This window comes from Bufo gargarizans, chromosome 6, assembly GCF_014858855.1.
Source record: "Bufo gargarizans isolate SCDJY-AF-19 chromosome 6, ASM1485885v1, whole genome shotgun sequence".
Classification (NCBI taxonomy): Eukaryota; Metazoa; Chordata; class Amphibia; order Anura; family Bufonidae; genus Bufo; species Bufo gargarizans.
In genome coordinates, this window is record NC_058085.1 from 195,691,517 (window position 1) to 195,704,084 (window position 12,568).

Below are 12,568 nucleotides of genomic sequence, written 5' to 3' on the forward strand. Positions count from 1 at the left end.
GACGCCCCATTTAAGGGCTGTGGTTTCTGGATCATACAGTGCTTGTGTTTGAGTTCTTTTTGTGAGCCTTGGAGTTTAGAAAAGCAACATTTAACTTAAAGGGGTTTTCTGAGTGTTTTATATTGAAAACCAATCCTCAGCATATATATCAATATGTGATCGGTAGACTTCTGATACCCGGTAACCTGATCTATCAGCTGTTCCAAGAGTCTGTGGTACTCCTGTGAGCACTGCAGCCTCCTAACAGCTTACCAAGCACAGCACTTTCTATCTGTGCTTCATATCGCATCTCTGCAGCTTTCACTTGAACAGGACTGAGCTGTCCCTAGGCCATGTGACCAATGAACGGGATGTCACTGGCCTAGGAAGAGGCTGTAGCGCTCATCAAACAGTTGATGGGCGGGGTTCAGACCGCCACTGATCAGATACTGATGGCCTATTCTGCCATCAGTATAAAACACTCAGAAAGCCCCTTTAAGGTGCCAGTAAGGAGCATTATTTTCCTTTTCACATTTGCCTAATGGGCCCCCATGTTACACATACCCCTTATAAAGGTAACTATTGAGATACTGATTGCTTAAATGGTTAAAATATAGCCTTATTGTACACTACTTCTCCAAGCAGAAGGAACCTACATTTGTAAGATATGAAGAAAAATGCTTGATGAGAGAAAAAGAAAATTAAGAAAGTGGTAAACCACAAGAGGAAATGAGCTCTCAGTGATAAGAGAGGATGCAAGAAATTGGCTTCAGTGAAGATGAATGAAAGAACAAATGACTAAAGGGGGTCATTGATAGATGAAAGATAACATAAAGAGGCACATATGGAATCAGGTAACCAAGCATGGAGAAAACTGACCCTTACACTGGATTTAGTTGTATTTTCTGTTCTAGAATTAACAACAGTAATAAACCTGCATTGATCAGTAGCTTCTTGGGTTTGACATCATTGTTGAATATTTTAGCCAATGAAACTTCATAGTTAAATACACTATATTTACAAAAGTATGATGACACTTTCACATTACACCCACAGCAGTTTTATGAACACTCCTTCTAAATGCATACATGTAGCCCCTTTAGGTAAACCACCTTCAACAGTTTTGAAGTGTGTCTGTGGGAATTTTTGCCATTCATCTAAAACATTTGTGAGGTCAGACACTGATGTTGGACAGGAAGACCTAGCTCGAAATCTCTACTCTAGTTCATCAATTTGATGAGGTTGAGGTAGGGGCTTTGTATGGGCCAGTCAAGTTATTTTGTAGTGCCCAGGAGCAGGGGGTACATTGACATTTGGACATGTGTGGACATTTGCCTATATCCCCTTTGCAAAGTTAAAACTTCTTACTTTATTTCTCTTGAAAGGGTTAAATATATATAAGACGAAAATCGGACAGCACTCCAAGTAAAAAAGCAATTGATGTTTATTCATCCATGTGGAAGGCAATGTTTCAGCTCATACAAGAGCCTTTCTCAAGCTTGAGAAAGGCTCTTGTATGAGCTGAAACGTTGCCTTCCACATGGGTGAATAAACATCAATAGCTTTATTACATGGAGTGCTGTCCGATTTTCGTCTTTATACATATGGGGTAAGCAGCTATATCCCTGGACTTAGCACCCGCCAGCATTTGTTTTTTCCAGTGCCGCCATCATTTCCCTTTTATATATATATATATATATATATGTTGTGATATATATCCTGTTCATTATCACGGTGTTTAAATGTCTCTATGGAAAGGGTTAATGAATACTGAGAGACTGTTAGGACTTTGATTGAGACGCTGGTCATTTTCCACAGCTGCCATAGGGTTTAAAAAAGACCATATTTTGGAGGGAAAAACCCAGACTTGTTTAGCATTATGTTTTGGAGGGAAAAAACGTGACTTGTTTACAACCATGTTTTGGAGGGAAAAACCCAGACTTGTTTACCACCAAAAACAGACAGCCTAACCTTTTAAATGTCTGGTTTTAGCAATATTGTTATGTCTGGAAACTTGTTTTTGTCTGAAAAATCTGCTTTGTCATTGAGTATTATTGAAGCTCTAAGTCTATACCGGACGGGAGCTGAAACAATGTATTTGTTTGTGTTGAATTTCTCCACTCCACCCCTCCCACTAGAAGGTTCTAGTCTAGCTAGAAACCGTATATAAGCAGAGCAGTCAGAGCCCCTAGTGTGCTGCAGTTAGGGACCAGTGCTTGGAGGTAAGACTAATGCCAGCCTGCATGAGTGACCAGAAGACGCCGAGATAGGGACGCTGAGCCACAGACCATAGGCCGTTAACCAGGATGGCATCTTTTTTAGAGCGAAAGGGACAGCTAGCTCAGGCCTTTCCTCAGCATCAAACCCTTCTTCTGCCCAGGAGGAGACTGGAGAAGCCAGCCCAATGCCTCACCTATATTGTTTTGCACCTGAATTCCTCCAATAAAGAAGCATCCTGCAGACCCTGACTCTCTGAACTTATTTCTCATTGGGGTGCACCACGTCTTACCATCTCTTCCAGAAAGCAGAAATACGTGGTGACACCTCAAAGGTGTCCAGGGGACCCAGCGTAGCATTGGAGCCACCCCAAACCTGGCCACTGTACTTTCACAACAAAACCAACTCAACCATGCCTTAATGGATCTTGCTTTGTACAACGAGGCACCGTCATGCTGGAAAGAGCATTCCCCAAACTGTTCTAACAAAGTTGTAAGCATATAATTGTCTAAAATGTCTTAGTATGCTAAGTGTTAAAATGTAACTGCTATTTCACTACCAAAAATGACATTCCTAACATATGTGATTCTGAAGGGAAAATATTCATAAAGCTTTATTTTTCAGGTAATTTTACCTTTCTTAAGTCTGTATTCAGCATTTAGCAACCCTTTTTCTCTGTGCCTCTATTTCAGCATCTTCCAAAGATGGCCTCTGCTACACTTCCTGTGATGATTTTTTTCCCTTTCCTTGAGGCCATCCTGTATTTCCCTCACTTTCCATAAGCCCTTGCTCTCCTCAAATGAACTAGCAGGACCAATCAGAATGCAGATAACTCTCCCCACTACCCCAGACCAATGTGTATCTTCTCATATACAGCTAACCAGAGACAGGCAAGACCAATCAGAATGCAGATAACCTCCCCCACTACCCCAGAGCAATGTGTATCCTCTCACATACAGCTAACCAGAGACAGACAAGGCCAATCAGAATGCAGATAACCTTTCACACTACCCCAGAGCAGTGTGTATCCTCTCACATACAGCTAACCAGAGACAGACAAGACCAATCAGAATGCAGATAACCTCCCCCACTACCCCAGAGCAGTGTGTATCCTCTCACATACAGCTAAACAGAGACAAGCCCTGCATTACATGAAATCTGTAAGCATTTGTTTTAGCCTCTTAATAGTCACCTGTCAGCTCTGCAGCTACTCCCTCATTCTCCTCCAGACTGACAGGGAGGGGGGGGGGGGCCAAGGAACTGCTGTTTGGTTCCAGCTAGAGATATGCGCTTTGTATTGTCCAATCCCAAGCTTTCAGAGAATACCAGAATGACAGCAATATGTTCAATACAGGGGAAGATATCACTGATAGAAATCGGGATGATGTAAATAAAGCTGAAAGTGAAAATAAAAGCAGATTTAACCAGCGATTATTCTCAACTCGATTTCTAACAGTGATTTCTCCTCTGTTGCTTGGAGTTTAACTGTCATCCCGGTATTGTATATGAAAACCTGGAATGTCAGCTTTTAAACAAGACCAATTGCATGTTTCTAGCTGCTACCATTCAGGAGAAAGCTGCATCTAAAGCAGCCCTCCACCTTCTGCCCGAGCCCAGGCACTCAGGGCTGTGCTTCTCCTCCCAGTGCTCTGCCCATCTCTTGTTTCTAATACAGAGGAGACGGCCTGCACATGACAATACTGTGAGAAGACGGCCTGCACATGACAACTCTGTGAGAAGACGGTCTGCACGTGACAACGCTGTGAGAAGAGACTGCAGAATAGGAAAGTAGCACACATTTGTGGGAGTTATTATCAGGTAAAACTGAAAATGATAAAATTTTAAAGCACAAAAGCATTCATACAGCAGGGTGTACATTAGGGTATAAAACATGAAACGGCAGTTATACTTTAAGATTTCCCTTCACTGAAACTACAGGGTCTAGGCCAACCGCTAGAACACAACCCCATGGAATTATTTCTACTGCACCAAACTTTGCAGTGGGCACAATGCAGTCAAGCAAGAAGTGTTCTCCTGGCATTCACCTAACCCACACTCATCCATCAGACTGCCAGATAGAGAAGCGTGATCCATTACACCACAGAACATGTTTCTTGCAGCACTGCAGGGGTTAATACCCTTTCTCATTCTGTGCTCAGCTGCTTGATTAATGAGCTTATCAACCTTCCTATGCAGCTATTCTACTGACCTCACTTCCTTGCCCATGCAATACAGTCTCTTGCTAGGTCTCTCTTGCTTGCTGAAGCTTGTAAAGCTATATCCATTTGTTAAATCCATTTGTCTGCCTTTGTACCAACCTTTGGTATATTCTGACCATCTGCCACCTTCCCTAACCTTTGGATTGTTCCATTGATTCGAACGAACTTTGCCCAACCTGACCTTGGTCTGTTATTGACTATATGTTTACCTTTCCTTAGTGCCATGCATTGGTGTCTGATCCCCGTGGGTAAGTAGCCAACCATGCCAGGATTATTCCAAGAGGTAGTGGCTTGGTGGCTCCCCTGCAGTAAAGTCCAGATCCCTGTATAGGGGTCAAAGAGTTAATACCAGGAGACCTTCAGGATAGCACCTTTAGGTCTAGAAAGTCAAACCTGTTGGTTGGCTCAGTGATTCCACAACCATTGTTTTTATCACATGGCTGGGTGATGGATTTTATACACCTGTGGCAATGGGACTGAACAAAAAATCTGAATTCATTAAGAGTTATGTCCCAATACTTTTGCCCATACAGTGTATCACCTACTGTATTACAGTGATTTAAAAGGGTATTCCCGTTCTTGAGATGGGAGCTGGTCCCAGAGTTGAGACTCGCACCTATCCGACATTTATGACATATCCTATTGATTCTTATTGATATGCTATATATATATATAGAGAGAGAGAGAGAGAGAGAGAGAGAGAGAGAGATGGGACAATCTCTTTAACAAAGGCATACAAGATAATCAAATTACATGAATTATTTGGACACCACAGTTTAGTTAACTGTAAAGATAAAAAAAGAAAAACTAGGTGATGAGGGTGTTCCTAGCAGTAAACAGATTTCATGCATTTAAAGAAAGTACATTTATGTTCAAAAGAATGTGAAAGGGTTACAAAATCCCTTTACTACACAGGAACCTACTCCATCCATTGTGCATCAATGGGTTGATCATCCTTAGTAGGTGCAGACAACATAGGGTCAACAAGTTCTCATAGAGATTGCCATCACTCACATCACTCCAGGTCCCCAATGGGGCTCACAATCTAAGTTCTCCTATCTCAGACACACACTAGGGACAAATAATCTACTGTATGAAGAAACCTACACAAACATGGGGAGAACATACAGTCTTCATGCAGATGTTGTCCTCGGTGGTCCCAATGCTATTAGGGAACAATACGGAACGCTGCTGAGGCCTTATACTGTTCTGTGCTCTCTATTTGATGCTTGTACAGTACATCTGTAATATTTTGTAGAAAGTAGGTACTCAATGACCCCATTTATTGGATTTTCATTGTATGAGTTACTCTATGCTTTTACTATATGGCAGATTGTCTTTTTTTTTCATGTTATACTATAAGCCTAAGGGCCCTGCCAGATATGAAAAGGTTACTGTTGGTGAGTCAGTGAGTAAGTAAACAGTGACTTCATGATGTGTCATCAGGAATAGGAGAAACCCCATTTAATAAAGGTGATCTACCAGATTGTCCTTGTTTACTAAACTGGATTTAAAATTGGCACTCAGTTTACTGAATAATTTATTAATTCAAGGAAGAATATAAATCCATATCTTCATCACACCCCGGCTTGCCAGGACATTTTTTTTACCTAGATAAATTCCTTTCTACAGTTTGCTAACAGCTACTTCCTAACCACAGAACAATATATTACTATACACACTATAGATAATGGTTCAATGCTGCAGCGGATGATTTCAAATTAAAATGAATAATACTTCTGTGTTTTAATGTATTTTAGTGGTTATGGTCATGTCCAAATGGCACTTACTGTATTTCCTCTAACTTCTGCATTCTGCCTGTAGGGGACACCCACATGGAATTATTTTTAAAGAGGTATTCCAGTTTTAACAATTACATTTTATTTATTTAGAGAATAGGCAGTAATACAATTTTTACTATGTATCTATTAAAAATTTTGCTTTCATTATATCCATACAGTAGCCTATCCCTAAAGAAAAAGGGGTATAGGCCATTTTGTCCTGTAAAATGAATCCATAGGAGAGCTGGATAGGACTAAACATGGCATCAGTTATATGAGCCATCATGTGACCTGTCTTTCAGTTAACTGTCCAGGTATCTAACAAGTGAATAGTAGTGTATTACAGTGTAATATATACAGTATTACTCCCTGACAAACTCATGTTTGTCTTTGTGTTGTGTTTTTTTTTTAACAATAAACTTAATTAATAAAATGACATCACTTAGAGACAGGCTGCCATGTAAATATTTCACATTTTATCAGGTCTGACTACATATTACTGATTGGTGCACTAAGTATTGTTGTGAGAGCACAGCACTATGTCTGTAGCATGTATGTATGTATGTATGTATGGACAGCAGAACCTATCACACTACCTAACACCCTGCGCTGCAACAGCTACACTATATCACGATCTATCCTACACTAAATATTTGTATTATATATATATATATATATATATACATTGTAGGAGAGTCCCCGGAATAATAATGGACGGACGATACGTGCCACCAGAGGTCCTGGCCTCGGTGGAGTAAGAACCGGATCATTGCGGTTACAGCGGCGAATGCTGCTGGCGCAGCGTGTCCGGGCCGGTTCTTACTGGGAACAGGTAAAGAGTGGGGGGGGGTGCCTGTTCCCCACGGCCAGCCCAGGTTTTTGGTGGAGCTGGGCCTTTAAGAACCCAGCCTGCTGATGATGGGGGTGGGGTGTGTCTTGCTGAGCTGGAGATTTCCACAGACAGAGTGAGTGCTGATGAAGGAGAGTCTGAGCGCAGCACACATTGAAGGATAGCCCTGGGACCTGTGGTGCTACAAGCCAAAGGGGCTCTGGCCTGAGGGAGACAAAGGCAGATAGCCTAGAAGCCTGCAGAACCGCTGTGGTCTGTCCAAAACAAGGTGACTCAAACCTGCTGTTTATTTTCTATGGAAGGACTTTTGTTCTATGCACTATGTGGATATGCACCTGTCTGGTCTGCACATTGCCTGTTATGACGTTGGTGTGAATAAAGTCACAGTGTATCACAAAGACTGTCTATGATTGCCTCAATACTGCCGCCGCTACCGTAGCCTACCACGAGCACATCCCCACAATATATATATATGTATAAAAGCTATCTAACTTTCCATCTAATGTAATTAAACAGCAAAGCACAGAGCACAGCAATGTCACTGCTCTCTCTCTCTCTCTCTCTCTCAGAACTCCATCAAACTGTAGAAAATGGCTGCTGGGGAGGTTCTTATATAGTAAGGGGTAGGCAACTTTCCTATTGGTTGCTAGGGATGTTGCTAAGCTCAGACAAAGACATTGCAGCCTTCTCATTGGCCCACAAGCAAGAATGGAGGTTACTGATGAAAAAAAATCTTGAATATTCGAGAATGCAAATATATAGCACTATATTTTGCATCTTTGTGAATTCTCGAAGTGGCAATATTTACAATTAAAATTTGCGATTTGAAACACTACTGCCTAATATAAGTAAAGTATATATGCAGAATTTTAAATATGTGTATATTAGAAAACTGTATGGATTTAGGCCAGGATGTAATTATATTACTCCTTCCCTCTATCTCACCAAAGTCTCTCTCTGCAGAATCCAAGGCTGTCAATAATATTCTTTCCTTGGTGGCTGTTATTCCCAACTGAGGGGTACAGGATTAAGATACGGTGGGCCAGACCATGTCCAAGAGAGAAAGGTGTTTTAGCAATGTCCCTCTCACTGCAGTAAAATCTCTGTCTGACTTAAACAGCAAATACCTTACTGACTGACTGCAGTGCTTGGCCATGCAGATTCTGGACCTTTCAGATCTTTCCTTTCTCTATCTGGAGTACTGTGAAGTAGAGATGGTTTTCTCTTTGTGCATCTCTCAACTATAGTGATTCTCTGGAGTTCAGGCCTAGTACTCTGAGGAGTGAGCACACCTAACTTCCTGCAGGATTATTAACCCCAACTGAGTCATACAGAGATATGCTGGTACATTACAAGGCATTAACATATTAAATAACATCAAATCAATAACATTTTGCAAGTGCCCTATTCTGGTGTACTGCATATGCAATGGGCAGAGAGAAGAATGCCGCTGCCACATAATTTAATGTACCCAATCCTTCTGTTCCCCAAGAGCTACCAATGCACATCACATTGTTTGCTGGTCCCACCAACTAGGGGTCGGCTGACAATAATTTGCTGACCCTTTAACCAACTATTACTGAAAATCTGTGTTGATTAAAAGTTACCATCTTACTGGTACAAATTTTTGCATTGAAATGTATTACATTTAGCAGCAGAATCATCACTCACACTATGATATAAAAGGCATAAAGACAGCTTTAAGTTCATAAAGAAAAGATAACATTTCAAAGAATAAAAAATTAATTTCCAAGGTAAAGGTATTAATGGGAAATGTAAGGAATTACTAAGAACTTCACCCTTTTACTCCCCTCCCTGTCTCAGCTTTAAATGTTCTGTTGAGTCTGATTTACTCTTTTCCCTCCCAAGTCATGCTAAGAATCAATACAGATTATGGCACGGTAAAACCTACATTTATTTTACAGAGAGTGTGCACTCCGAGCAGCTCTTACTAGACGCCTCCTGGGTGACTGCTCCTGAGATTTCAGAAGAACCACAGTTCTGGCTTCATTTTAAAGGGTAATGAAGAATATACATATGCATATTTAGAGAGAATAGCAATTCTCTAATCTAGTTTTTGTGTAAATGGCAAAACGGTAAGAACAGTTGAACAGTAGTATAAAAGACCTGTTATTCTCTGCAGTAGGGTTGGGGATATGTTCACTAACAAGACGGTCAGCTTCAGTGACGTGGATAAGAATAGCATGTTTGAGCATTGCTTAGATAGTAAATCCTCACTACATTCTAGGGGCTACATTTTAAAATATTTTAGATAATAAATGTAATATAAAAAATGCTGTAAAATGTACCAGAGAGATGAGAGGCTGGAATAAAAAATGAATATAGACAATTGCCACTTGCTGTATACTTGTTTTATGTTCCCTTATTTCTCTAAATAAAATGATGTTATAGCTTCAGGATGCATGATATTACATTTCTCAGTAGTGTGATGGACTGATGCCAGCTTATGATGAATAGCAGTGCTGATCAGTGAGATTCAGGACTGGACAGCTCACTACACTGTCGCGTCTTAATGCAACTTCACAAATAAGTTTCACTATATAAGAATACTTGGCACATACTCATACATTTCCCTCATATCTCCAGTCCCTAAATATTTGGTTTGTAAAGAGAGCATGTCATTTGAAAGCCAGACTTATATACAGATGTATATATTTTTATTACTAAACAAAGTAAAAGACATATATGTGTTTGCAAGCATTTTTTTATTGCACCAGTAGATCTAAAATAAAAATAGAGGGCACTTCAAATTATCCTACGGTTTTGTGTCTATAGCTTCTGTGCTGACCTTTGCATGGTTCTTGCTTGGTTTCATACTACCCTGCAGTCATATGCCCTTTCATCTACCCTATTTCTTGTCATGTTAAGTACATAACATTGAAGCCACCTGGCTAATATTGTGTAGGTAGCCACAAGGCCACCAAAACAACTATGACCAAGATATTAGCAGCAGATCCTTTACATCCTGTAAGTTGTGAGGGACCTCCATAGATCAGACTACCATTTTGAACTTAGTTATCTAACCAACACAATGTGGCCCTTACCTTATTCGTTCAGATCCTTACACCTGCCCATTTTTCCTGTTTCCAACATATCAGATAGAATAATTGATTGTTCACTTGCTCGCTAAATATATCTCACCTCTTGACAACATAAGCAATGTTATTCATGTCACCTGCCAATGATTTTAATATTATGTCTATGGGTATTACCTTCAAAATAATAATGGTTGTTGCAGGGGGCGGGGTTGTAGCTACACGCAACAGCCACCGCATGTACAGTCAGCCTGATAGTTTTTTTTTGTTATTTTACGTAGATTGCAACAATTAGTTTGCATAACCTTTAAAGAGTAACTTTTTTTCATTTTTCGATATGTTGATTGGCGGGAGTCCCAGCTCTGAGACCCCCACTGATCGCTAGAATGAGGGGTCAGAAGTGCTCAGCCGAGTGCAGCTTCTCCTCCCTGCTGAGTACGAGACTGTAGATGAGCCCAACAGAAAGATTATTAAGTTTGTCTACAGTTTTGCGCTCAGTGACTCTTTGTAAAAAATGGGGGATTCCAATAATAAAACTATTCTATGTGGGTGAATGAAAGGCTTTGATTGCTGCCTAGAAGGCTTTGTCTTCATGCTATGCCACCATGCAGGGAAGGTTGATCTGGCTGATACACACCGATAGCTCTAGAGGAGAGCACCACCTGATTGCTCCGGAGTGTTTGTGTAATAAGCATGTTATCAGTAAAATCTTGTCTCTCTAAGCACCTTCAGATTTAATACCCTGACCAGTGTCTGCTCATCAAGTCATCTATTAAGATTTATTTGCCATCCTTAATTAAAACATACAGTGACTGCAAGTAGAAATGAATACCACCCAGTACAAGGCTTGCTATAAGGAGGGAGGAAAGTGCATAGAACCTGCACGTACTAAACATTCATAAATCACCCAGTGTTTTTTGCACTAACTGGCAAGCTCTATGATGAGGGAACCACCTTCTATGAATCTGCCTGGAGGGCTGATATACTGTAGATCCAGTCTCTTGATGAGCCTGTTTTTGTCTTTCACTTTGGCAAAGAACATCTTAAAATGTGTTACGTTATGTGTCTTGTGCTCAAATTTGAGATAAAATGAAGAAAATGTAGTGACTGAAAATCATGTAAGGAGTAGGAATACTGCTAATAAAAGCCCCTCCACCAACTACTACTACTACTACTACCAGTTAGGTGACAGTTAATTGTTATGGCGCAGTGTAAATTAAGATATGGACACTTGCCATGTAGTTAAAAGGGCAGACCTATATGTCAGTGGACAGTAACCCTATGTCTGGCAGCAGCACTAAAGTGGGCAGGAGAACAAATTATTGTTCTGACGCCCTGCCAGCTAGTCAACTGCTTCACAGTGAGTAACATTACTCTATGGCAAAGTCATTAATGCCAACCCAGAGGCAAATGAATCTCAGCACACTCATGGCTGAAATATTTTTTATTTATTTTTTGCATTATTTTTTTGTTTTATAGATTATTATTTGTGATTATTTTAATTGAAGATTTAGCCATGAATATATGGACAGTGTTCCAAATAAGGAAAGGATGTGCAAAATAAGGCCAGTATTTAAATCTTTAAGAAGAATTTCTTCCTGTAAAGCAAGTAGGATACCAAGACCCAGATGAAGGTTCCCAGAAGATCTTGAGCAAGGAACTCATAATGAGATGTCCAGTTTTTCACCTCCCAATTAAATGGGAAATATGAAGCCAGAAGTGAGTGTCCAACATACACGAAGATTGAATTCATTCCTGAATAAAGTATAAAAGATAAAGTAAAATAAAATGCAATCCGGTTATCATGTAGACAACACACTGTATGATTGCTTATCACTTCCTGTACATTTTGTCAATTTGACAATTTCTGCCAAACTCACCAATTTTGGACAGACCAGCTGACTAGCTTGTATATATGGGGGTCTGGTGATTCCTGAACAGATAACATTCAGAAAGAATATGCCTGATCTTTTGGTCTCATGGGAGATAAGACATCTCCAGAAGTGTCTGGCAGCAGCTTATTCCAATCTCTAGATGGAAAAACATGCACAGTTGATGAACCAAACATGTGTGTATGTGTTGGGGGGAATGGTTGGGAGAAACAGATGTAAAATGAAGGTGTATGGGCAGCTTTAGAAAGGTGCCTCATTTCTAGTACACCTTCGGATTTATATGGCAAATACATAATTAATATAGACCAGCCAAATTCTCATGAAAGCAAGGCCACTAGTGAGATTGGACACCTACTTTGGTTGTAAATCAGCAGTGAATGCTTGAGTGGAGTGAGGGCTTGGATTCACTTGGTATGACTAATGACTAGACTAATACAATACAAGCATGAACTAAGACTAAGTGTGTCTGAAATCTGTTCCCACAATAATCACTTCTTTGTTGGTAATGTATAGGGATTGCACTTCACAATACAGAGATTGTTCCACACAGTGATTGGTGCTACAAATGTTACAA

General features: G+C 40.3%; 1 protein-coding gene across 1 annotated transcript in view; it reads right to left on the reverse strand.

Annotated features, from left to right (window-relative positions):
• Positions 1–11,634: 11,634 nt before the first annotated feature.
• Positions 11,635–12,568, reverse strand: part of LOC122942431 (heparan-alpha-glucosaminide N-acetyltransferase-like) — a 458,936-nt gene continuing 458,002 nt past the window's right edge. The window contains exon 12 of the mRNA XM_044300048.1: positions 11,635–11,857. Within this exon, the coding sequence (XP_044155983.1) occupies positions 11,676–11,857 (182 nt within the window). The 3' untranslated portion in view covers positions 11,635–11,675. The remainder of the gene's footprint in view (positions 11,858–12,568) is intronic.